Raw genomic sequence first — 26,755 nt, 5'->3', positions numbered from 1 at the left:
GGTTTTCTTTTTATGGGATGTGGAAAATATCTCTGCACTTGTAAGGTGTCTGAAAGGTTCAGTGTTTTTTAAGGGGCTGTTTTGTTCAGGATTGATGTATTGGATAGTACTTGCTGCATAGCTGATATTTAACAAATAATTGGTGTAGAGTTCACTCTAAAAGCTGCCTAGTTTTATTGTGTGAATTCTTTAGCAGGGAGGGATTTTTTTAAATAACATCTACTTACCATAGAGATGAAAGTAGAGCAGAAGATAAATAGAATGCTTTTAAAATAGTATTTGCATGATTTAATCACTAGCGACTTTTGTTTCATCTTTCTGCACATACTTGCGCAGCAGTGGATGTGTTCCAGAGAATAAATCCCACTTAAGCAGCTTTTTGTTTGTCATGGCATGACTTATGCTTCCTGGCATGGAGGCTACCTGTGCAAGGAAATATGCACTCACTGAGCTCTGTCTGCGTGCATATTCCAAGCTGATGCTGGTTTATGGTTTTTTATAAATAGTTTTAAGTTGAGTAAAGTCTGTGCTGAAGAGAAAAGTGAATGATGGCTTCTGCTTTGCTGATACATGCTCATTATGTTTTGTGATTACTAGTTTATGTCTAAAGGACATTGTGATAAGAGTGTAGTCACGTCAAAGATCACTGTTCATCTGTGTCATGTTTAGGTTTTAGGGAAGTATTTTTTTTTTCTTTTATTGAATTTTCCTCCAGATTTTCAGCAGTTTCTCTTGAAATCTAATTTCACTTTCATTCTAGGTAGTGTAGTGTTATCCAGTTCTTGTAAAATTCCTTCCTGTCCCTGGAGAGAGGTGTTGGATAGCAGCCTCACTGAAGGGCCGAGGTTGTCACATTGTGTGGAAGAGAGCAAGCAGATGTTGTGTGTGACTGAGGGTCTTGAGCCAGTTCCAGAAATACTGATAACAGACATTGATCAGTGTGCTAACCTGAGCGAAGAGAGAGAGGCATCACAACTTTTTTTTTTTTTAAGGAATATTCCTGAAATCACATTTGCTGAATTAAAAAGTGTGGTATGTGGTTTGGAAAGAAATCTGTCTGAACACTTCTAAAAATACATGTTTAGAATGAAAGTCTAAGTTCGTTGGAAGCTTCTGAAAGTGGAAAGACAACGTCATCTTAGATGGGGAGGATTTTCTTGTGCTTTGCCTTTTGATTATTTGCTCAGTCCCAGCCATACATCTTCTCAGTTTCCATGCATGTTTTTGGCAGACCATCCAAAAAGATGTTTGTCGGTGACATCAGCACCAAAGCTGAGATCCACATGGGATCAGCACTGTATGGGTTAGACATAGCACTTATCCTCTGGTAAGGACCAGGCAGATTTTTATTTAAAATGGTTAGACTTTTTCATTGTTGCAGCTGAGAAGAAACATTTTAGAAACAAGATAATGTTGATATAAACCAGTAAATCTTCCCAGGAAGAGGTGGGGAAAACGTACTGTCAGAAAATATCTCTTAACTGTCAGGATTTCAACAAATTCCACTTTCCCTCTCCTCTAGTCCTTAATTCTTTTGCATAGTGTTGCTCTGAAATTCCTCCAGAGCAGATTTATAATTACAGAGTGTAATAAAACAAAATGATTTTGACACAGACAGGACTTGAGCCAGACCAGATTTTTATTAGTTTCTCTGAAAATTGGGGAAAAACTCATCAAAAATATCTAGCTGGTTGAAATTTAGATTGGGTTGATGTTTAAGAAGTACAGTTTATGTCAGATTTCTAAATATTCTTACCAAGGCTGCTGCTCATTAATCAGCTGACTGAAAGCCCAGCAGAACTTACACAAATGTAGTATTGATCCTGGAACTGGACTGTTTGTGTCGCTTCAAAATGCTTGATTGTAAGAGCCTGTTTAAGAGTTGTACAATAACTCAGTGTGCCTCTGAGATCATGTATTTAAAAGACAGAAGCCAGCAGAAATGTAGATATTAAACAGATGGAAACAGAGAGCGGATTACATTGAACTGTAGATCCACCTACTGAAGAGACATGAAAAACTGTAAGTGGGAATTTTCAGGCTTATCTGTTTATTCAAGAAGGATGAAGAAATGGAGGTAGAATTTGAGCAGTGATTTCTGTCATCCACTTCATCATGCTTAAACTTCATATTTATTTAACAGGATCTTTTAAAAATTGTGATTGCAGATACTGCAGAGTCTTTGGGGAAGCTCTCGTGTTCCTGCAAGGCTACAAATATATAACCCAAGTCTGTTGTCAAGTAGATTCGTGCTCTGTGTCAGAAATGCAGTGTAGCAGTATGTGTTAACAATCCCTCCCTTTTTATCCCCTCAAAAGACAAAAAATCAATTCTATGATAGAACAAATCTTTAAGTGTTATTGTCAGCAAAATGTTAATTGGCACAAAGTTCTGTGTGGTTCTTGTAAGGGTACCGCTATTGGGGTCTGTATTTTGGCAGCAGCCCTACACACAAAGAATTTGGGTTTTATCAATGGAAAATTGAGTCTTTGGCTCTTTGTGAGAAATAACTTAATTTGGTGTTTGCAAGGCATATTTGGAGCCTGTGGGAGACTTGATTTGCTGGCACTTGTTCCATTCTTGTGTCCATGCAGTGAGCAGTATTAGCATCTGTCCATGAGGAGACATGTGTGCGTGTTGCTGTAGGAGGGAAAATGATTTTAGCTGTTTATAGATGAATATGCCCTTAAGGAAAAATTGTGATGGTTAGGGATTCCAGACAATCAGTCTCGAAGGCCTACAGAAAGATCCAAGCCACAACAGAAGGAAATTTTCTAAAGAAGGCAGGAGAAATTTTTGAAGCAAATAACTATATGGCATAGAGAGAGTTAAGAGGCACTTCTCCCTCCAGCCAAACTTGGAAACATATTTAGGTCAAGTGCAGTGAGAAGATCCATAGGAAAAAATGACCAGTTGGCATCATGATCTTGAAACTAATGACTGTAGGAAGCATCAGCACATTCCTGAATTATTCCTTAGCTTCTAAACAAGTCATTTGCTATTATTTAAAGGAGCTCTTTATCGTCATAGAGCTGGTATTGCATTAGAATCTTAGGATGTTAACCAAGAAGAGCACATGAGTGTCAGTCACAGGGCAAAATGAGATAAGAAGACAGTGGAAGTGAAGGGTACAAAATGCAAGATTTTGGTTTTCAATGGTTTTTCTGATATTTTAGGCAGGGTGATTATATAGGGAATAGTAAATAGGAGGAATAAACTTACAGGAACATGAGGATGTGAAAGATAAAAGAAAATATGTGAGGAGAAAAGGTATAAGGGAAAGAGCAGCATTCAGATTATTATGGACTTTAAATTGCTTTTCAGCAGACAAGTTTGCACAAGTGTTATGGGGTATGGTAAAGGGCATACTGGCCTCTTCTCTTTTCCTAGCAAATCATGAAGGATCGATGGATGAATGTTGGCCATGAAGAAGAAGAACTAAAGCCATATACCGAGCCTGAACCAGATTTCAATGACACCAAAAGAATAGGTAACACTTTCAGAAGGATGTTGCATCTGGTGGACACAGGCAGTTTTATCTTGGAAGGCAAACTAAAGTCTTATGAATTTGACCTACAATCTCATCATACAAGTAAAATGCATTTTTTTTATTTAAATGAGAAATTCCATTACAATGGCCTCCTTACAACTACTGTTGTGACTTCCCTGAGCTGACATCAGTCTGCAAGCAAAGCAAAAGACAAATATGATTACAGAATTTAAGGGACTGAAGGAGACAGATTTTGTTATGAGGGCAACACTTCTATTTGCCAGTGCTTTATTTGTTGTTGAATAACATTGAATGTTGTATAAATTAGTTAAGAGTTGTATAACATGGTTGGGAGTTTTCAAGGTAAAAATAACAATGAAAGAGAGGACTTTGTATCATTTCCTATTTTTGCACAGTAAAGAAACCTCAGTGGGTTGAGTTGAATCTTAGTTACTTGTAAATTATAAGGCTGTTTTTCCGTTTTTACTGTCCTTAAGTTGTCAGTAAACCCAAACACTTACTCTGCTGATATATCTGGCTGCTTTTACTTCTAGACATTATGGTCACAATGGGCTTCTCAAGAGAAGAAATCCATGAATCTTTAGTAAACCAAAAGTACGATGAAGTCATGGCTACATACCTGCTTCTAGGTAGAAAACCACCTGAAGTAAGTGCTGCGTACATTTTCTGGTTTGGCCTTTGTATTGCTGGGTTGAATGATGTTTTTACTATTTTGTAACATTTTTTCTAAAATTTTGATTGGTAATTTATTAAATGTCTTGCTCTTTTCATATCCTCTTGGATATCTTTTTAGCTCCCATACAAAAAAATAAATCTCCAGTATGTTCATGTTTGCTTGTAAATGCATTGCATTGTTTTTTTTAAAAAAAGCTGGCTATTAATCTGAAGTGGCGTGACTTCTAAGTGCTGAGTTTTCATCTTGTCGTGTGTTTTCAGTTAAAATCTGAAATAGTTAATAGCAATTATTTTTCTGGCTATTCAGATGTGACATCCTTTATTTCTCAGAAATACACTGTTTTATAGTATATTGAAGTATTCAATAAGTTATTGCATTGTAGTCATTAAAAATTTGTGGCAAAAAATCTAGTGATCATTTTGGACTAGAAGGATCTGTACATCTTTTGGGACCACATGGATTTTTCAAGAAATCGGAGACTAAGGCTTTCTTTGTGAAAGAATTTTTTCCCTGCTGCTTCATTGGCCTTCCTTCAATTCCAAGAAACTGTAGATCTGATATGTGCATCCTTGAGTGCATTTTCTCACATCTCTGAGCCAGAATTCCCTTGTGATGGCAGAGCATGGAGGGAATCTGTCTGAAATAATTTTGGCTCAAATTGCTTGGAAGAGGATATTTGTCTTGTCTTCTGCTCTTACATAGAACTTACACTTCTTAAATATGAACAAATCAGTGGCTGAGTTACAGACCTTATAAAGATGTTTTGAAAGCCATAAAGAATCCTTTAGTCAGTACTTGCTTTTTTAGTCCTTCTGACTCAGTCCAATGCATTTTAAAATTGTTCTGGAGCTATGAATGCTCTTAGGCTTTAAAACAAAATTTTAAAAGGCAGGGAAAACCATTCTGTCACTTCGGTTTTGAAATAACACCGTATTTGTTTCTGTCAAGATTCTTCTAATTTTGTTTTGAGCATTCATTAACTATGTAGCTTTAGCTATGTGTTTTTAAAGCACATGAAACACAGATGAAGTGATAAAATTAATCTTGAAGAATATTCAATTCTGGAGGCAATGTTAAATTTGAAAAAAGCGCCTTTGATTGGAATTTTTTGCTTTATAATGCAGTAAAAGTACCAGTAGTGTTGAATTTCATTTATGCTTTGAAAACCTGTTTTCCTTGTAGTTTGAAGTAGGTGATTCCTTGTCCAGCAGCAACTTGGGTCAAAGGTCTCGTCCCAGCAGCGACCTCAACAACAGCTCCGTGCAGTCCCCTGCTCACCTGAAGGTCCAGCGGAGCATCTCCACCAACCAGAAACAGCGACGCTTCAGCGACCACGGTGGGCATGGCGTTCCAGCAAGTGAAGTTACAGACACACCTTGGTGGGACTGGGCAGGGTTTTGTGGGCCTGGCAGTGCCCCCACTCTGTGCATTTGTTGTGTAGCTCATCGTGATGTGTCTCTCTGTATGGAAGTTTCCACAGTAAATCTGGATCCATGCACCTCGCAGATTTAATTCTTTGGACTTGTTATTTGGTTGACTCGCTAAATGAGACACTGAGGGTGTTTTCTGTTTAGGAACTAATGGCAGCTCTTGCTCTGGATAACCCCAAGGCAGCAAGCCAATTATTTTATCATTACACTTGGCTGTGGGGCCAAATTGTTTGCTTCCAAGAGACAATTTTACCAAGTATTCAGGAAACATTTTCAGGTGAAAATGCTTCTATCAAAAAGGAATACATATTTAAAACATTAAAATGAAAGATGACTTTTTTCCTCAGCTGTCAAATTGCTATAAATATTTCTAAAATGTTTGGCCCTTTTCTCTGCCTAATTTACATTATTGTTTTCCGCATTTTTGTTAGCTGATATGATTTTTATTTCAAAGGAATATAAAAGTCTACTGATGGAGGAGTTTTCCCAAAAGATTTTAAAGAATGATGAGGGGGAAAGAATTGTGATATTTTCCAAGTATAAACATGCTTGTAAACAAAACAGGCCTACGGTTAGGGGAAAATAATCTTTCATAGTATTTAGAGGAAAAGGTATGCAGCAAAAAGTACTAAAAAAAAATTTGAAAAATGTAATTTAATTCCTTTCTTTATAATATTGTACAAATTGCATGGATGTAAAATGAGAATTAAAATGCCCTTCCAGGTTTTACATATTGATGTGAAGTGGGAAGTAGTTCTGCACTGCAAATGGGTAGTGTAGAGAGAGTGGGTAAAAAACACAGGCTGTCACAGCTCGATTTAGTAGGTTGGTCTGTGTGCTGAGTTTGCCGTCAGAGTTGTTCAAATGCTTTTTTTGGACTCGGGGGATTATATTTAGACTACTTTGGCCAAGAAAAATGCAGTGATTATTTTTAGATATTTATTAATTCTATTTTTATTTGGCAGTTGGCCCCTCGATTCCTCCTGCTGTGTCATACACAAAAAGGTCTCAGGCAAACAGTGTGGAGAGTGAGCAGAAAGAAGACTGGGACAAGGATGTCTCACGCAAACTCGGCAGCACTACAGTGGGATCCAAAGGAGAGATGGCTGCAAGTCCACTTGTGGGTCCAGAAAGAAAGAAGTCAAGTGCAGTTACCAGTGTGAGTTGGGTGGGCTTTTGGCTTGTTATATTTATTTTTCCCTATTTAAACAAAATGTGCAACACAAGATTACTATAGACATAATGGGTACTGAATAAGCCACGAAGTCTATTTCTGGTAACTTTTACTGGCAGACAGAAATAGGCTACAGTAGATGCCTTTTAAAATAAACCTTTCCCTTCCCCCCCAAACTTTACTTTTTCTAACACTAACATAACAGTAAACATGAGAATGTCTGCACTTGGGCAAACTTCAGTTTCTGTCAAGAAAAATACTGGATATTTAAGGAAGGAACATAAGAATGGAGCCAATATGGAGTGCTCTTTTTCTGGTTTCTGATGCTTATCTATCTACAAGGAATTCAAGGGACTTCTGATTCAGAGATTTCATCTGATTAATCCTACGTAATATCTCTCATGAACTTTCTCTGTAAATTTGGCTGTTTGGTTCTCTGAAGCCACTTCATTTTGGACTTCAGAAATGGAGTGAGATGAGGGAGAACAACCCACTTGTTCCCTGGTGCCTGTGCCTGCTGATATGATTTACAACCTGGTTGTTGTATTAAGGAGCTGAACTAGCAAACTAATAATTTCCTAATGTTTCTGTTATGACATTAACAGTTCTGTAAACCGCTATCATATTACTGCCTCAAACTCCTTTGTTCCAAATCCGAGAGTGTGTCTCTTCTAATGTGAAAGCATCTACTTCGCCTTTTGGTAATTTCTGTGCAGCAGGATTGGAGTTTAGGATTCACAGTGAGAAAATACTGCATGGTGTTTAAACAGCTACTTAGGAGCAAGAGTTCATGTGGGGAGAAAAAAATACGCATGAATCACGATTTAGGATTCAAGTATACTTTGTGCTATTTAGGAGACATGGTCTATTAAATACAAAAACTCTTGCCATCTTTTAATACAGTAGACTGGCAGCAGGAATTCTCATTGTCCTTTGGGATTCTATTGTGATCCCATCGTGGATATTCTGGAAAGATGATGTGCATTTCTATTAGAATCTTCTGAAAACAAAATAAATGCCAGTTCATTTAACTCCTAATGTTCCGCAGTACATCTACACATGCTTTAATTTTTTTCTTGTTTAATTCTAAATAGGGTTGTTGTCACCCTACCCCTGCAAAAGTCTTTGAAATTATGGCTGTGTGGGTTGCATGCAGGAGCTTTGAGTCTTCTAAGATTAGATTTCATATCTGAGCTTTCCCAAAACTATATTGGCCCAAAGCTGATTAGAGTCATGTGTGGTACAAGCTGATATGTCACAAGCATTTATCTGCTTTGTGAGAACTAATTAAATGGAGTATCTTTGCTATGAAGAATGAGAAATTGATTTACTTGCTAATGGCAACTTCAATATTTGTGCATTTTTAGCTCTGTTACTATTTTGGGGACTTTGAAAGGCTTTGTGATGGGCATGATTAGGGAATATTGGTGTCTGATATTACAATAGTAGTTTAAGGTTGAGCAGCTTACACAGTGAATATTTTTGTTTAAAACTCAAACATTTCAAGTGAAAAAAGCTAATTTAATGTGGATATTTTAAAAATATTTTTGTGTTACTTCGGGGGTAACATGTTGTTCAGAAAGGTGGAATTTCTTGAAAACATATTTATCACCTCCAGTCATATTTGTGTAACTCAGGAGAGTTTACTTTCAGAAACAGTTATTGCAGTTGTTAATCTTCCTTACAATTTGGCCTTAAAACAGTTTATTAAGTGGTCTCTGTGGGGTCATATTAATGCTGAAAAACTGTAGATGAGGGAGACCTAAACATAGTAAATCTTGCAGAGTTCATGATGTCCTACAGTACCTGAGTCTAGGGTATTTGAAATCTTTTGCCAACAGGCGTCAGAATATAATGTTAGCACAGTGCAACCTCCCCCACCCCAAATTCAGTATGTAGTGTATTAAAAAATTGAGAATTGTATGTCATGTACTAAAGCTAAGCCTTCAGCAGCTGACCTGTGCTTGGTAGATATGGAGAGTGTGTTTATCCAAACTTAAATTAGTAACAGAAAGAAATACCATCAGTATTTTTGCAACAAGACTTATTTGCCATGTTATCTGTATCATAATTTCTGGGTTGATTGACAGAGATTGATAGTGTTTCCATTTTCCTTTTGAAAGCTCTTTTGGCAGAGACCACAAACTGGGAGCCCTTGTTGGAAAACTGTGCTGTGCAGGAAAGTCTTTCAGCCAGCCATAGGTGTGTTCTCTGGGATCCTAGTTTGTTTGATGCCAGGGACAAATAATACAGGAACACAGTATGTGAGAATTGCATAATAATACTTAGTAAAGCGTGTGTCAGCAAAATTAAACTTCCTTGTGTTCTCTCAGTGTATTCTCAATGGTGCAGTAATGAGATGGTGAATGAGCTATTGGAAAAAACAGCTGATGATGTCAGTGATTTGTGTTGACAGATTGACTTAGTACATTTCAAAGCATTAACAATGTACATAAGTGGCTGAAACTCTGTTTTGATTTGCTTCTTCCAATGCTTAGACTTTTGTCGAACATGATACACAGTAGAAAGCATTTAATTTAACATTAGTGTTAATTCTCTTCTAGAATAATGTGTTTTCTGGTAGTGGGATGACAAGGAGGAACACTTATGTTTGTGAACGTTCTTCAGATCGGTATTCTGCAATACAGAATGGGAAGGACAACAGGTATTGTTCAACTTTCCTTGTTTATTAGTTTGGGTACAGGAACTGAGGCACAGAAAAAGCAGGTTATGCAAAGTACCATTATGAATCACAGTGTGAAATACATAAGGTCCAAGTGTATGTTTTCATCTTCCACTGCTGCTTCTTTGTTTGTGATGAATTTTTAAGCTAAATGTGTCAGTTGGTCTTTGCTTCTTTTTATGGGATCACATTGATTACTGAGGGTTGTCTTCCAACACAGGACGAAATAACTGCTGACAGCTAATTGCTGTGTGGGAAGTTGTGCTGTGGAGAGCTTCAGATGGATTACTCTGGCAGTATAGCCTGATCCTTTTTCATTTTCCCCCTAACCACTCAAAAAGCTGAAATGGTTAATATTTATCAATTGTTTTCAATATAAGTTTTTGGCCGAAATAGTATTTTCATAGTTATGGTAACCAGTTTGTTTCTATTTGTGGGATGACAGTGAAGCTCAGTTTAGTATGTTTTGTTAAGTAGCATTGTCTTTTTAAAACTCTTTTTTTCATCTTTGGTGTTATTTAACCCCTGTATTTCACTGAAAAATAAAATACTGGCTTTAATGGAAACTAATAAAAATTGGATTTTTTAAAATTAAAATTCAAATAACAGCACTTACTCTGGTGCTTTTCAAGGTATTCAAATACAGCAGTTTACAGTAAAATGAACAAAAAAATTAATAGCACAAAATAGCATCATCTAGTAAACTAATTTTTCTTTTATTTTCTGTCACAGTGTTTGAACTTTTTAATGATGCATAAAATTTTGGCAATAAGAAGTACAGGGCTGTTTATTTACAGTAAAATGATGAGCTGTGCAACACATAAAAGACAACTATTTAATTAAACACTTAAAATTAGTTTTCTGCTTTTTAATGTACTTCCTTAAAGAATTTTAATTTCACATTGTTGGATGGGTGCTTTCAAAAGCGTTTTCCCAGATTTTTGTGTATAGTTTCAAATATTTGAACAAAGGTAGTAACAATCCGTTTTTGAAAAAAAAAAAGCAGAAAACAGATGGATTTTAGGTAGAGGATTATAATATATATTATAATATTTTTTCTGATCTGACAAAGATATTTTTCTTTCAAGAGAGTAGTACATAAAATACTGTAAAGAGAAGGGGTTTTTTTCAAAGTTTTTCATTTTACAGTTGTTTTTTTTCTGTAGTTTTGAAAGATTCTTAATCCCTGTTCCTTTCATGAGTGCAGTGAATATTGTGCTCAGTTCTTTGAGCATATTCTGAAAAATTAGGGATAATTTTCTTTTGAGTTGTATTATTTGCCTTTCCTACAAGATGTTGTGCTGCAGTTGAACTTATATTTGGTGCAGCTGAATGCCTTGTGAATCGAATTATTCATCTGAAGCCTTTACCTCTTTGCTACAGATATTATTTAGCTGTGGGACTCCAGTTGCTAATACATTATTAATGCAATTTCACTTATGCTTGTTGAGGCAAAGCTGTATTTTGCCTTAATTCATTTCACTTTTGTTTTAAAAAGTAATGGCACACTAGTTTTGCCACTACTTTCATCTTTCTTGCCACTTAGGAAAGGAAAAATAAAGTACTTGTAGAAGGAACTGTACTTTGAAAGGGTTGACTCAGCCCAGCAGTGCCTGCAGGACACTGTCCAGAGGAGGACAAATTGGTCCTTTAAAAACCAGTCACTTCCAAGTGATAATGTGAGAGTTCCAAATGTTTCATGTTTTAGATGTTTGTTTTAACTGCAGGTATTCACAAAAGTAGAGTCTATTTGATCGATCTGTTTAAGTCTTTGTGAATTTCTTTTTCAGTATTTTTTATTATGTCTTTGTATTCATTGTACTCTTTCTTCATTTCTTTGAATAATGTGCATGCAAGCTTTAATCTTTGGAGGAATGAAAAGACCTAACTGATATGGAGAATTCATTTATGGAGGAACATAATTTTCTTAGAAATCTGTATTCTTTACTTTAGCTAAGGCAGCCTAGTCACTCAGTCTTCCATTAAATTAAGCAGCAGTGCTGAGTTCTAGAAGAAGAAATGAGTTTTCTGTCTTTTTATAAGAGGTTTTACACTAACCTTTCTTTTCTCCTGTCATTTGTCCATTCCTGCTGCCTTGCTACCATGGAACAGCCTGACAGAAATGTCTGCAAGCAGCACATCCTCTGCAGGCTCTGCAGTGGCCTCTGTGTCCACACGCCCTCGGCATCAAAAGTCTATGTCAGCCTCTGGTCACCCTATCAAAGTCACACTGCCAACCATTAAAGATGGTACTGAAGCTTACCGACCAAGGTAACAGATTGGTGGGCATTTCTTTTTGGCTGTGCACTTCAGAAATGCTCTTGTTCCGTTTGTGACAGATATCAAAGTGTTTGTAATCCAGTCAAAACTGCCACATTGCATTCAGGTTTTAAACAGGAGCTTGCTCGAGTATTGTAGGTATTACAGATGATTTAAACCTGATTTTGTTCATGGCGCTTGTTTTCATACAGTTAAAGAAGTTCCTTGACTGCCTCCCTCTGCAAACTTCTAGAAAACTTAGGTAGTTAAAAATTGGACTATTTTAGATGGGACTATACAACACAGGCCACCATAAATTGAAATGAAATACCAGAATGTTAACCTCTCTGATTTGTACATTGCTAAGCTCATTGGTGTCTAAAAGCACCACGGTATAGTTGTTCTTACTATTAACTGCCTGAAGAGCTTTATACATTTATTTCTGTCAGGTTATGACTTAAGAAATATCCATTATGTTTTTTGGGGAGTACTTGCGTTAAGGGTATCAACGAACATGTTTTCTGGAAGAGAGCTGGGGGCACTTTCAAACTTTTCTGCCTTTTTCCTTTTGTCGTATTATCTGTGTATACTTTTTTTAACAGCTCTAATACTTGATATAGAAATAATCAAGAGATATTTACATTGTAAAATCAAACCGAGTACGAATTCTAAAAGCAAATCGGTAGCACATTCAGTTTTTTAAAAAGAATCAAGAGCGGGGTTTCTTTTCCTGTCTTTTGAGAAACGGTTGTCATGTAGGAGGGCTTTTAGCCTGGTCTTTCTCGTTATTTATGCTTCTGTTTTCCCAGCAGTGCAACTCAAAGAGTGCCTGCTGCCTCCCCATCTGCTCATAGCATTAGCACCACCACTCCAGACCGGACCCGCTTTCCCCGGGGCAGCTCCAGCCGCAGCACGTTCCACGGGGAGCAGCTGCGGGAGCGGCGCAACGCCACCTACAATGGCCCGCCCGCCTCGCCCTCGCACGAGACCGGCGCCTTTGCACACGCCAGGAGAGGCACCTCCACGGGCATCATCAGCAAGATCACCTCCAAGTTCGTCCGCAGGTTGGTACCTCGAATTTCCCGAGAAAAATGAATGAAAAAAGCACAGCCTGCAAGCAGGACTTTATTGGGAAGCCATTGACAATTTCCAGTTTAACTCTGAAGTTAAAAAAAATTTAGTTAGAATGTTGCTTGGATTTGTGTGTTCCTTCCAGAATCTGCCTGTTTCACTTCCATGTATATATTGTAACCATTGTTTGACCAGCTGTTCTGCTTCTTTATCTTAAAGGAGCAAGAGAACACTGCTCAAAAGGGACTTTTGCTCCTGTTTCACAGCTGTGATACAATTAAAATCAAATTCATTTAAATACTGAAAAGAGGGACTTCAAAATGAGTCCTTACTTAAACAATATTTTACTTTTTTAATTGGATGCAGTTTGTTGCAAGGGGTATACTTAAAATCATTTCAATCGTTTTATTGCGGTGCTTAAAAGGAGTAGGTATTCACAAGTTATTTCAGGTAATTCTAAAATCTGTGAATAAATGAGAAGTTAGAAGCAGGCAGAAGTCTGGAAGTGTGGAAATTATAGTATTTCAGTATCATACAACCTGTTTTATTATGTCACCAGCTTCTTCAAATGTAAGTTCAGGTTTCTGAAAGGAGAAAACCCACACATCCTGGATCTGCATTCATTCCTGTGATGATGCTGTCAGTAATAATCCTGTGAGGAGAGGTACTGAGAATGTTTTCAGACACACTGTTGAAGTGACTGTTGACTTAGCAGTCACAAGAGCTTTCACAAAAGGGGACTTAATTTGCAGTTTGCCTCTTTCTACCAGTGATTTATCTATTAATTCTCAAGCCTGTTTATGGATGTGTCCATAATGCATTATTCTCAGTTTTACAACGCAATTATATCCTGGAAATTTCTCTTTCCCTTGCTGAATTGGGCTGTTGTGCACTGAATTCTACCATTTGTGTGCAGGCAAAAAAAAGATAAATTGAAAGTTTGGTTAAGCGTATAGTTGCAAGCTTGTAAGTAAAATATCGTGAATTGCATAAACTGGTACTCCAAGGGAAGAGAAGAGAGAAAGCTGGAGATGCGGTGATGTTCCTCACAAAACTGATTTCGCTTGGTGAGCTGATAGTGCATCAGTGTGTGTCTAAGTAATACTTCCTATGAAGACCTAAAAAGAAAAAAGTGTATCAATTATTTTCTTTTTCCAGAAACCTGAACATACAGGACTGTGATCCTCCATTATTGGTATCTCCACCACTTACATAGTTGCAAGGAGGGAATTGTTCTCTGATTTTAAAAAGAAAAAAAGTACTACAGCAAAGCTAGTCATCTGTTGTCAGTGTAGATTTCTAAATGGGAAGAAAGGTACTTTCTGTAGAGTAACTAATCGATTTCAAGAGTACAGACTGCTTTTTTGTGTAATAGCTCCTTGGTTTTTTGCAAGGAATGGTATCTTGACTTTGTTTTTAAGAGTTAAATCAAAGAAATAATATTTTCATTATCTTAAAATATTAAAATATTTTAAACTATGTGCTTAGAATTGAGATACATCAATTTAGGATATTTTAAATTTATCTTTATTATGGAAGATTTTATACAATTTCCTAGTATATTTTATAATGTTAAAAGTGTATTTTGTCATGGCCTTGTAGGCCTGTAGGATGTGTGTTTGTTTTGTTACTGGTGATGGTGGGGTGTTTTTTTGGGTTTTGGTGGTTTTTTTTGTTTGTGGGTTTTTGGGTTTTTTTTGGGGGGGGGGGTTTGGGTTGTTTAAGACTTAATGGCTGGGATTACATGGGTGGAGGTCGAGGGGCTTATTTTTTTGCTGTTCTTTGAGCTGGATCACATAACTTTTAACTTCTGTACTGTTCAGGAAATAATGGTTTAAAGCATACTTTGACTAGAAGGTGTCATGAAAGACTTTTTTTACTAACTTTTGACAAGGGTAAATGCCTTTTCTGGTAAGTATATAAAATGAATACTTAGTATAATGAGACTGCTTAGTGTATAGAGCATTGAAGTATTTTGAAGCAATGGTTTATGTCAAATGATACTTCCCTGGTGTTAGTTACAAAAGTATTTGTTTTGAAGGTATTACATTAATCAGGTAATTGAAATTGGGTGCTTAATATTGGTACAGCAACACTAGGAACATACCTAGGTGGCTTACACAGTATGGGGATATATTTCAAGTTTCTTCATACTAAGAAGACGTAATATAAAACAGTTCCTTGCAAAGCACAGCTCTAATGCAACAAGCTAAATAAAGATATGTTTCATCTTAAGTTCTCTGGTAATCTTACTGAAGTCAGTGTAACAGCTGATTTGCCTAAAGTTAAGCAGATGTTGAAGTAACCTTCCTGAACTGGGCTTCAAACATTTGGTCTCACAAACTCTTAGGCACATCTTACTGTTAATTGCTTGAGTGTGCTTAAGCATGGGCTTGTCTCAAAGTGCCTTCAGGGAAACACAAAGGCCTGACCTGCAAGGGTGCAGAGTGGAGACCCCTGGACCACCTTGACCAACTGCACCTCTGTGCTTGCTCGAATTACATGTGGCCATTGCTCTGTCTGCGGTGGGTTCAGAACAACATGTTAATTTTGCCATCAGTTGGGAAAAAGAAATTAAACAATTACATGTCAGAGCTGGAAAAAACTAAGGTGTCATAAAGGGAAACTAAAATGTGAAAAAGTTCTATTAAAGAGTATTAGGCTTGACATTATTATACTGATTTTTTTTTTTGTCAGTAGCTATTTAACATTGTTCTAGGTGTAGGTTTTCTTAACTTTTATTTTTCGCTTTTATCATTGAATCTCCACCTTAACTTTGTTTTGAGGGATCCAAGTGAAGGCGAAGCCAGTGGCAGGACTGACACCTCAAGGTGAGGAGTCACTATTAATACTTCGCTCCTAGGTCTTTCGAATCAAGTGATTTCTTAAAGCCTTTTAAATCAAGATGTAAAAGAGAATAGTGCTTAAACATTCTGTATTTCAAAAATGTTTTCTACTTGGGGGGAGGGGGTCTTGGCAAGGTCCTTTATATCCCTCATTTCTGCTTTCTTGCGAAGTATTTAATACAAAACTTTATGTAAGCATATTCCTTTGAATAATAAACCCCCCTGTAGGAGTTAACCAATCATTTAGGCACTTGAAATCATGTTTTGACTTACAAATATTTAATGGTGTTTACTTTTGGTTTCAGTGGACAGTGTAAATACTTCATGTGTCTGTGTGTATATATGTATCTATTAAATTTTTACTATAGTTACATACTGTGCTCATTACTAAAGCTGCTGCTTGCCATAAGTAAACACCTTATAGTCCCTGAGAAATGAATGTCACTTGTTCTGAGAAATAAAGCAAGTGACATTCAGATAAAAAGGGTGGTGACTGCCAAATATTGAATTTCTGTGGCAACCACTGTACACAAATCTGTAGATGCTTTGTTAGCAATAAAACATTCCTGCATACGCTCATTTTCCAGTATATCTGCTCTTTTGCCATGTTTCAGCTTTTGGTGTGCTTAGCACAGTGCATACCTCTTTATTTTTTTGCTCTCTACTGAACAGGCATTGTAGTTTGCATTCATTCTAAACTGGTCACTTACAGAAAGTATTGATTTAGTTTTCTAAACAGAAAGCCTCTATTAAAAAAAAGCACATTCTTTCCCAGATACACTGTATATAATACTCAATGGATTTATCTAAGTTAGCCCTTTTCAATTCAGAGTCTCTTAGCTGTTGAATTATTGGATGTGGAAAGGGAAAAGGGACTTGAGTGTTCAAATGAAGTGTAAAGTTGCTTTCAGCTCTTGCTTTCATTCTCTAGCTTTCTCTGCTTGTCATCCTACAGTGTCTGTTTTGGGCTAAAAAGTCATTTGAGATCTTATCCCTGCTCTATCCCTTGATATCAATGTGGTTCTCTGGGGGTCACACAAAGTTGAATTAAAAGTGCTTGTTTTGACTCCTCTCTGAAAAAAAATCACGGTTTCTAAGACTGGAAATGAGAGCAGCACCTTTCCCCAGTGATGGATGGGGAGGCATCAGCATCAGGAGTACCTGGGGCAAGAACAGATGAAGCTGACTGTGGAATTACTTTAAAATAATTAGTGCTGGTTCTCAAAATGTTTTCTGCAATGGAACAAGTAGTCTATTTGATAAGGAAGCATTAGACTAAGAGCATTAATTGGAAATTGCTCCCTTGCGATTTTGTCCTTTATCAAATAATACAGTTTGTGTCTGTATGTGTAAAACGCGAGTCGCTGTTTCTTACTTGTAAAAGCTGCTGGCCGTGTACTCAAATGGTGACCAACAGGCCGTTCATGACCAAATTACAGTCCAAAATTCTGCCTCATCAGTTAAAATAAAACATGTTATTATAAGGTCGTTTGACACAGAGAGAGGTCAAAAATCTAAACAATTACAAAAAGGGGGGGAAGGAGAAAAGAGGGGAGGGAGTTAACTAAAGACTTGTGAATTGCAGGGTGGGATTTCTTCCTCTGCTGCTTTTACAGTATGATTTCCGCTTCAGGATTGTGTCCCTCAACCTCAGTTTTGTTGGTGTATGGCATGCTCCAGATCATGATATTCAGCAGAACTTCAGTCATGCTTTTACATAGATTCCACCTTATTTGGAGCAGTATGGAGTAACGTGTGTCTGCTGCAGTTCCATTGCACATGTTGCCATCAGAACATTGCAGAGCAGGGGTTTCCAAACTTGCTTTGCTGTGTGCCACTACTGTGGCATGGTGCTGTGCTGAGCACACACGTGGGGCAGGGCCGCTCCAGCAGCGGCCATCCCACTCCCTGAATTCACTTGCCCATGACTCTTGGCATCTCAGTGGCAGTTTAGAAACCCCTGTTCAAGAACTGTATTTCTCTTCTCTCTCTCTCTCAGCTGAACTGCTCTGGTTTTGACTTTGCTGTTTGTCACTTGTTCTAGGAGTGTTTCCGGGGAGCCTAAAGACAGAGAGAAGGAGGATAGCAAAGATTCGAAGCCACGCTCCTTGCGCTTCACATGGAGTATGAAGACCACGAGTTCTATGGACCCGAACGATATGATGAGAGAGATTCGGAAAGTGTTAGATGCCAATAACTGTGATTATGAACAAAAAGAGAGGTTTTTGCTCTTCTGTGTCCATGGTGATGCACGACAAGACAGCCTTGTTCAGTGGGAGATGGAAGTCTGCAAACTGCCACGATTGTCACTCAATGGAGTTCGCTTCAAGAGAATATCTGGGACTTCTATCGCATTTAAGAACATTGCATCCAAGATAGCAAATGAGCTTAAGCTGTAAAGAGAACCTAAATTCTTTGGGATCAGGGAAGATTCATACATGATCTACACTTTGAATGTACTGGTTTCGCCTAATGTGATTGGCCTGTGAAACTCCCCATGTAGAAATTGCCCTTATTGCAATAAGGTTATACATAGTTATTCAGAATTGTAAAGTTAAATCCAGTATGACCTATATTAAATAACTGTAGCTAAAGAAGTTATGTTCACATGTACAGGTAAGTATATAGAGCATTCTGTTCATTTTATGTTCATAGAGTTGTATAATAAAAAGATGACTGCTTAAATTCAGATCTTGTATAGTTGTCTAGATTTCTGCACAGAAATGTATGTTTGATGCTTTGAGTTGGAAAAGTTCTTCCCTATCATTTACATTTTTGGTGGGTTTTATAAGTCTTACCTCTACCATGCGTTTTTTAAAAAACTTGTGTCCTGAGTCAAATGCACAAACTAGTTTTCACAACTGTAGCATGACCATTTTTAATTATTTGAAAATTGTTCATGAGTTGAACCAAAAGTCGATGAGTAATTGGCTTTTGTTCTACATGAGACTGTTCCTGCTTATCTTTGGCTCTTATCCTTGTTATTGGAAAGTGTTTAGTTGAAAAGACGAGACAAATATGTTTACAGTGTTGGCACTTACAGTTTAGAAACTTTGTTCTGCCTTTGGCCAGCTCAGAGCTGTGGGGAAACAGAAACCAGGCATAAGTGATTTCTGTCTGCAAATTCCAGTGCTTATTCCCATGGCCCATTAACAAATGTAGCACCAAAAAAAACCCCCGGAATTATTTCATTTGAATATCTTGGTGTAAAATATCACTTATTTACTGCCTTCAGAATACTACAAATTCCATTTTATGGAAATCTATTAACATTGGGACTGTTTAATAGCACAAGATAATCTGAAGTGTTGACCAATTGTGTAAGTTAATAATACCACCTCAGGAATTAGCTTGGCTTTTGGAACATGTGCCCCCAAAGAGTACATGCAATTCCACATAATATTTTACAGATAAACATACATTGTTTATAATGATAAATTGTTGATTTATGCTTTTGTGGTTGTACAGTTTGTTCCCATGTAACCTGTTTGTGTTTAATATTTTACCAGATTTCTTGTATTTATTCCACATCATTATGCCTGTAATGTGCAGCTTTGTAATTAGGCACTTGCCTACAGAAAAGAAAAAAAAAACAGCCCCACATTTTTTTTCCTTCATAATTAATGATTATAAACTATGTAAAACCACTAGTACTGGTACATTTTAATACTTGTTCTTTTGTACTGAATTAACCATAGAGGTTGGTTGTGCAATGTTATTTAATGTCGTAATTACTGTAATATCAACATATGGGCCCCATCTGCACACTCTTGTGAAGAATAGAAAGTTCATTAAGAAATTGTCACTTTAAAAAATAAAAATGAAAAAAAAAAAGCTGTGGTAAACTCTGTAACCCTAAGTTAGAAAGCTGTAAGTGTAGTAAATGTGCCATTCTCTAATGGCTTCTTGACAGAGATGGACTTTACATACTGTACTGTGATGTAGCTTTCCTATGTAACAGTTATGTTCGGAAATGGACGTGTATTGTTGCCTTAGAAAAAGGGTGGTGTTTGGAAAGAAAGAACTGTAGCCCCTTTTCTCTTTTTTTTTTTTTTTATCTGATGTTCATTGAACCAAATCTGATGCAAGTCATCTTGATTCACTGGTGCACTCTATTAAAACTTACTTGAACAGTTCTCATACTAAAATACTTGTTGTTTGCCCTTTATAAAAGCACAGTCATTACTGCAGGTAGCAAAACAGTTTAAAGGTGTACAGGCTCCATCTTCAGCATGGTGTGAAATCAAGATTAGCAATTCATGGGTTCAGTGGTCCTGCACTGTTCAGAAAGTATCAGTGGTTGAGCATTGCTTAGAAATGAATGTCCAGGAGCTTTTACAGGAATTCACCAAAAATCAGTCTGGGGGAGGAGGGGGTTGTGTGTCTGCTCAGTGTACCCATAAATGCTCGATGATTCTTAAATATACACAGCTGGAATGTAACTGTGATGCTAACCTAAGGTCATGTATGAACTTGGTCATGAAACAAAACCCTTTGCCTTTTCAGAAGGTTCAGTGGCCAAAATATAGGTCATGCTGTGAGACAGTAGATTAAGTACTTAGGAGAGCTTCCCGCTTCACAGGCGCTGTTTTTCCATTGCTAACTTTGCCCTAGATTGCTGCTGCTTTTCACCGCTCCATATAACCAGAGATGTAGCAGTGTTCCATAGAACACACATAGCTTTTCCAGAGGACAGAGCTGATGAATTTTAGTTCAACTTTCTCACGAAACATGGCACTGTCAATTTAATGTTTATATATCAGGGCAGCTTGCAAATGGTCCAGTGCCTGCCAACAGCGTGAAATTGCTCTGATTCCTAAACCCTGTGCCCTCCTCCTTCTGCCCTGCTGGAACATGAGCCTTGACTCACCTCATGCTCTCCATACCAATTACACCCAGAGCTTCATCAAGGACACAGTCTGAGTGCAGAAGGTGTAGGTGCACACAAGTGCAGTATTTGGCTTTCCAAATCTGCTGTCCCAGCAGGAATAAGATGGGAAGATCAGAGAAAGCAGTTCTGAAAAAGGTCTCGGGACTCTGCTTGCCAATGAAACTTCTTAGTCTGGGCTCAGTGAGATGGTGCCTACTCAACCTCAGGGCCTGCTTGCGGGCACCTCAACAGCTGCCTTGTGCTGGACCTTTTATGGGTCAGTTACTCCTTAGGTAAGTATGGGATAAGCTGCATTTCAGATACAAATGTTCCCAGCTTCCATGTGGGAGGGGTCTGGTGTGGCATTTTATCAGCACAGCTTTAATTTTAGGAATATGAAAGTTTTAAATGCCACATCATATTTCCCTGCTCCAGGCAAGGATAGGGATGCTTCAAATCTTCAGAGGCCTCATGAATTCAACTGCAATTTGTTGGCAGCACCTTGAGGGGGCGTTTGGGATGAGTGGAGGGTGAGCAGTGGCAGTGCTGCTTGGTTCAGCTGGTCTGGGTTGGGGTGGTTTTTTTGCATTATTTCTTTCTTTGAGGTATACCAGTATTTCCCGAACGAGTGCATCTCTTTTCACAGTCACAGTTTAAAAACACGGAAATGTATATAAATCAGTGAAAATACAATAAACAGTAATTCCTGGCCCACTGAATGAATGACACTGCTGGGGAACCAAGTAGGGTCATTATGCCATTTGGTGCTAAAATTCCATCAGCTGTTTAGACATGAGGTTTTGGTGTCTGGTGTCGTACACCAAAGGGTACCTACTCATCTCAGAACATGTAATTCCCCTGCACTATGCAAATGGAGACACTAAATCTCAGCTGGGAGATGTATTCTGTGAGGTTTCTGGTAATTGAATTCTGGAAAAGGAAGCAAACGTGAGGTACAAACCAAGTCTTTGGGAAAGGCCTGCCTCTCTTGGGAAGATAGGGAAAAATTACCTCAGAGCTTCTCCTGTAGTGACAGTCCTGAGACTTACACCTTCCACCCTTCAGGGACATGGCCCCACTGTTCCTTACACTTTCGGCTTTCTGGAAAGCTTTCCAGCTTTCTGGAGCTGTGAAGGTGGAGAATCACCATCCTTGGGGCAGATAAGAATGTCAAGTGCAGGATTTACTTTCCGAGTGTTAGGCACATACCTTGGGGAGATGCAGGTTCAAGGCTTTGTTCGTCAATAAGAAAAATCCAGGGGAAAGGATTGGTCTGTCTCCATGTTGCATCTGCTTGTCGAAAGCGTTCACATGTGTATCAAATGTTGATAAATACACCAACTGGTTTAATAAAATGTATCTCTCCTCCCTGTACAACTTTGCATTCCGTAACGTACCCCAGGTGAGGAGCGCTGCTTAGGAGAGGCAGCTGATACCCTACAGCACCCCAGCTGCAAGAGGTGGGGCTATCACAGCCTCCCCTGGGCTATCCCCCAGCATTTGGGCAAAAGCCACTGAGAAACTTCTTCGCCACTTTCCCCTTGGCCAGGGGTAGTCGAACGCAGCCCAGGACGCAGAAGAGGCTGTTTAACCTTGGCTTTAGTAGGAATACCTATAACTGAGGCATGTCCAAGGAGCTTGGCCTTTCTCGCTTAGGGGGAAAGAGCGTAACCTCCTGGAGCGGTGCTGCCGTGGGCCGGAGCAGGGCGTGCGGTGCCATGGATCTTCCAAGGGTCTCGCCGGCCCTTGCGGCGCCGAGGCCGAAGCAGCCCGGGGCCGGTGCGGGGCTGTGCCGCCCGTCAGCGTTCACCTGTCCCGCGGAGCTGACGGGCTCCAACCCCGGGCTCCTTCCCGCACCAGAGCGGCGGCGGGGCCATGGTCCGGAGCCGGGGGCACCGTCAGCCCTCCGCCGCCTGCCCAGGGCCGGGGCGCCTCTTCCCGCAGCCGTCCCGCCCCGGGGAGGGGGCAGCGGCCGCCTCCGGCCACACCTGTGGCGCAGCAGCGGAGGAAGCGCCCGAGGTCGACGCAGACGGGTCGGCGCCCGGCGGCACCATGACGGTGGGTGCACGGCTGGGCGCCAAGGTGAGGGGCAGGTTCTCCCGCCGCGGGCCCGGCGACGACCAGGTCTTCATCCTGCCCGGCGAGGAGGAGGAGGCGGCGGCGGGGGCCGGGGGCAGCGCGGGGGCCCCGCGGCCGGCGGCGCTGCAAGAGGAGGAGGAGGAGGAGGAGGGCACGGGGTGCAGGAAGGTGCGCTTCGCCGTCCTGCCCGGCTCCTACGAGCCGCTGCGCCCGCCGCGGGCCCCCGGCAAGCGGCCCTACGGAAAGCGCCTGAAGAAGTACGGAAAGGTGAGGGCACAGCGCCGCCGGAGCGGGGACCCTCGGTATGGGGACGCCCGGCACGGGGTCTGCGGCGCCGGGAGGGTTGCGGGGCCTCGGCTCCGACAGTTCCGAGGGGCTCTCGGAACGCCCCTTATCCCGCGGGCTTTTCAGAACCAGCGCCCGGCTCCGAGGTGGGGTCAGGGCTTGCTCTGGACCTGCCCGGGAAGGAGTCAGTGCTGCTGGGCGGGGATGGACACGGACACCGACCCTCGCCTGGATCAAAGAGCACAAAATCTGTCTGTTCGAAGTGAAAATGACACTAAGCTGATCCATGTGACGGGTGCTTTGCCTCGCTTGGTTCTGCGTTTCCCTCGGCGTCATAATTTTAAAACTATTCCTTAAAACTTCCAGTTAATTGGTCTGCATTTTATCCCCTTCCACTGAAGTGCCCGAAAGAAACGGTAAACAGCCCTGCAGGACATTCCTTGGCCAAGGTGACTCTTAGAAATCACTGCTATGAGTTACAGGGGAAAAAAATGCAGCTTGTACTTCATCTGTGACAACAGTTTTGGATCAAAATTGTTCTTTCTCTTTCCTGTGTGGGAAGTCACAAGTCCTGCAGTCTGGTGGTTTGGTTTTCCTCCCACCGGAAGATGGGTGCCTTTGGTTACAAAACTCCATGTGGAAGAATTCTATTGTTTTTCTCTTGTTCGTGTCACTTAAGTACACCTCAGGTATGTCTTGGACGTTCATAGCAAAAAATATTTTCTGTGTTAGCAGGAGAAACCTGTCTATTGTCAGGAATCCTTTCCTGCTGCTGAGATTACAGGTGTCAGCATGAGACATGACTTTCTACTGCATTCTATTAAAAAACCATGATTTTGGTAAAGATATGCTTGCTATGTCTGACATGCAGAAAATGCCATTAGCTTGGCAAAGTTACGTTTGAAATTGAGTTTACAGATGTCAGCATTGTCCGGAGCTGCCTCTCAAATCCTACTATTTCATAAAGAAACGAACAGAATATTTCATTCTTTTGTGATGAATTTGATTCTTTGAGTTTCCAGCACTGTGTTTTCCAGGTCCCATGCTGTAGGAAGCTGTCTCAAGCCTGTAGGCCTGATCTGTACAGTGCAGTCTTGTGAGAGTGGCTGCAGCAGGTCATTGCTTTACTGGTGGTGCTGTTGGTATAAAGGTGCTTTCAATGGTGTTCAGAGCACGGGCCGGTTCTTGGGCACTGTGTATTCCCTTCTGTGTTGGTCAGATGACATTCCCACGGGGAAGGGTTGCCAGTTTGGCTCTAGCATAAAGAATAACTCATTAAAGAACGGGTGAGGTCTGGGTAGACAAGTGAAGGGCAGGAATGGGGAAAGAAGACTCCAGTGTGACATAGTGAGGCAGGGGCAGATGAGGGAAGGCCCTGCATCTCATCCTCCAGCCTCAGGATCTGCCCCCAGGCTCTAGCTGCCTTTTTATCTTGGCATCTTAACTCCTTTTGAGTAAGTTTCCATAGAAGTAAAACCAGCAAAATTCAGCTGTGTAGTAGCACCATGACAGCTGAAAGTTTTTATGTGCCAGAACCTCTGTAATCCAGCTTTAAGAAATCATAAGAATATAATAGATATTGATTGGATTTCACTGATTTAAAAATATTTACTCAGATTCAGTGTTTTCTATGTTGCAAGAGGTCATTTTAATCTAGTTCCACACAACCATAAAGAGTTACTAACAATAATTCTGATGTTCCTCCAAATCTGACGACATTGTATTAATTCCTCAGTCGTGAGCAGCCACATGAACAAAAAATATCAAAAATTAAATTAAAATTAGATTAAGGTTTTCAGTTAAATAATCCGTGTCAAATTTATCCCTAGTGCAGTACATAGATGAGTTCCTGAATGTGTACTGATGTGGATCAAAACTTCCTTATTTTGACAAAAAAAATCTTGACAAAAAGCAATGAAATTTCCATAAAAGTATTCTCAGTGATTATTGCCTTCTTGTTCAGCTCCAGTTTTAGCACCTTATGAACTTCTAGGAATTACTAACATAGTTAGAACATGTAATGTGGGAATTATGTACTTCTACAAACTAGGGTGAATTTAAACTAATTTTATTCTTGAATAGAATCACATGTAAAAGCCTGGCTTCCTGTGGAGGCTGCATCCGTTCAGTTTAACTATACCCTGTGGGTGTGTATGCCTATATAAAAATAGATGATAAAATGTTTTTCCACTCTCCAGCCCTCGTTAGCTGTGGGAAAATTTCATTTTCTGGGGCTGTGACATTGGCTGTCAGAATGATTTTATGTGAAGGTATTTTCTATCACTTTGTCTTTTTTTATCCCTTTTTCTCATCTCTCTCCCCAGAATGTCGGGAAAATTCTCCAGAAGGGTTGTCACTACGTGGTGGTCGGCCTGCAAGGATTAGCAGCAGCCTATTCTGCTCCCTTTGGAGTGTCAGCACATGTGGCATCTTTCGTCCGCTAGCGCAGCTCCCTGTGCCCCATGGGAGAGGACATGAGGCCATTGCTGCTTTCTCAGGATTAAATTTGAGACCTGGACCTGAAAAACCTCCTGGACCAACAGCCCTGAGCCCCTGCACCAGGTCCTTTCCCAAGACTGAGTGCCCTTCTCTGAAAAAAATTCCAGTGCTTTGTAAAATCAGATCAGGTCAAAGAAGTGTAAGGATGAGAAAATAATCTTTGATTAACTGGAGTTTGTTTTCGGGCATGAGTTGGTTTTCCAAAGCTGTGTGGAAGGCAGCCAAGGATGGATGGAAAAGCAAGTAGATGAGGGAGAGAGAAATGAAGGAAAACAGAGGATGGGAGAGCAGCTGGGGAGGTGGAGATGAGTTTGGGTAGATGAGAGGAATTGTCAAAGCAGTGGAGGAAACAGATAACAGAGGATTAGGAAAAGACAGGTTTTCTGAAGATTGGTTGTCTGACATTCTGGGTTTGGTGATTTTTTTTTCCTGAGGCTTAAGATTATGAGTGTACTTAAAAATATACTTGGACATAAATGGAATGTGGCCTGAGACGTGGAGAGCTTTGCTGCATTGTGGTTGTTCATTTCAAACACTGGACATAATGAGCCTTTAAATAATCATGAGAAAGATGTAAAAATCCAGAAAGAAAATGAGGTGTGTATTTGTGGTTTTGGGGCATTAAAGGCTCATTATGATTAACATTTTAAACTTTTCCTCTGCTACTATGAAATCTGCATATATTCTTTTACTGAGAACAGGGTTCATATGTGATATATCTGATTCTGGAAACTGGGGCATTTTGTGCCTAATTCTGTGGTGTTCACCAGGGGAAAAACAATTGATTGCCAACTGCGTCTGAGAAAAAAATATATACATACAGCATTTGGTATAAGAATGTCCAAGTGTGACATACGAGAGTGGGGCCAAATAACCTGCCAGCTCCATCTTCATTTCTGCACCTGGAATCTGTAAGCAGAGGATGTCAATATCAGATGGCTCAGCTCAGTGGTGCAGATGCAGCAGTTTCCCTGTCACACCTCCAGGGACATAAATTCTACTACATTGATGACACAGGAACAAGGTGGTTTATGGGCCTTAAAAATTTTGTGGGGTTGGTTTGTTTGTTTGTTTCTGTCATTCTTTTGTGGTAGTCATAAATGACTTCCCTGCTTGCGCTTTCTATGTATTATATACCTTTCTAGTTTTCATGGTGTTTTTTGTAATCAAGGAGTTGACTTAACTGGAAAAAAATGTTGTTCACTTGCTTTCTTTGCCTTTTCTGAACAAAGGAGTTTGTATGTCTTGGCAAACCACACTGTATTTCTTTTAATGTAGCAAATGAATCAGATGGGGGGTTGGGGCGGGGTGTTACACTCTTTTCTAACTGGACTGTAAATAAAACCCACGAGATCCATGTCTGTTTTTACCT

General features: G+C 39.7%; 2 protein-coding genes across 8 annotated transcripts in view; both read left to right on the top strand.

The window, feature by feature from the left end:
• MARK1 (microtubule affinity regulating kinase 1) overlaps positions 1-19,815 on the top strand; it is a 57,564-nt gene extending 37,749 nt beyond the window's left edge. For 4 of the 7 annotated variants that reach the window (XM_066178219.1, XM_066178224.1, XM_066178225.1 and 1 more), the window contains 9 exons: positions 3,391-3,490; positions 4,045-4,157; positions 5,370-5,523; positions 6,583-6,776; positions 9,356-9,456; positions 11,587-11,745; positions 12,543-12,797; positions 15,591-15,635; positions 17,695-19,815. In XM_066178219.1, coding sequence (XP_066034316.1) covers positions 3,391-3,490; positions 4,045-4,157; positions 5,370-5,523; positions 6,583-6,776; positions 9,356-9,456; positions 11,587-11,745; positions 12,543-12,797; positions 15,591-15,635; positions 17,695-18,049 — 1,476 coding nt within the window. In that variant the 3' untranslated portion in view covers positions 18,050-19,815. The remainder of the gene's footprint in view (positions 1-3,390; positions 3,491-4,044; positions 4,158-5,369; positions 5,524-6,582; positions 6,777-9,355; positions 9,457-11,586; positions 11,746-12,542; positions 12,798-15,590; positions 15,636-17,694) is intronic. The other 3 variants (XM_066178220.1, XM_066178221.1, XM_066178222.1) reach the window with 3 other exon arrangements.
• A 2,515-nt stretch (positions 19,816-22,330) lies between these two features.
• On the top strand, positions 22,331-26,452 carry CUNH1orf115 (chromosome unknown C1orf115 homolog). The gene is made up of 2 exons (XM_066178218.1): positions 22,331-22,866; positions 25,209-26,452. The coding sequence occupies exons 1-2, from the start codon at positions 22,396-22,398 to the stop codon at positions 25,326-25,328; spliced, it is 591 nt and encodes a 196-aa protein (XP_066034315.1). The 5' UTR covers positions 22,331-22,395; the 3' UTR covers positions 25,329-26,452.
• The last annotated feature ends 303 nt before the right edge of the window (positions 26,453-26,755 follow it).

The sequence above is a fragment of the Chamaea fasciata genome, unplaced genomic scaffold (assembly GCF_029207755.1).
Source record: "Chamaea fasciata isolate MVZ Bird 193981 ecotype frontalis unplaced genomic scaffold, bChaFas1.0.hap1 SCAF_3, whole genome shotgun sequence".
NCBI lineage: Eukaryota > Metazoa > Chordata > Aves > Passeriformes > Sylviidae > Chamaea > Chamaea fasciata.
The sequence above is the reverse complement of the archived record's forward strand: the minus strand, read 5'-3'. Positions and strand labels throughout refer to the sequence as shown.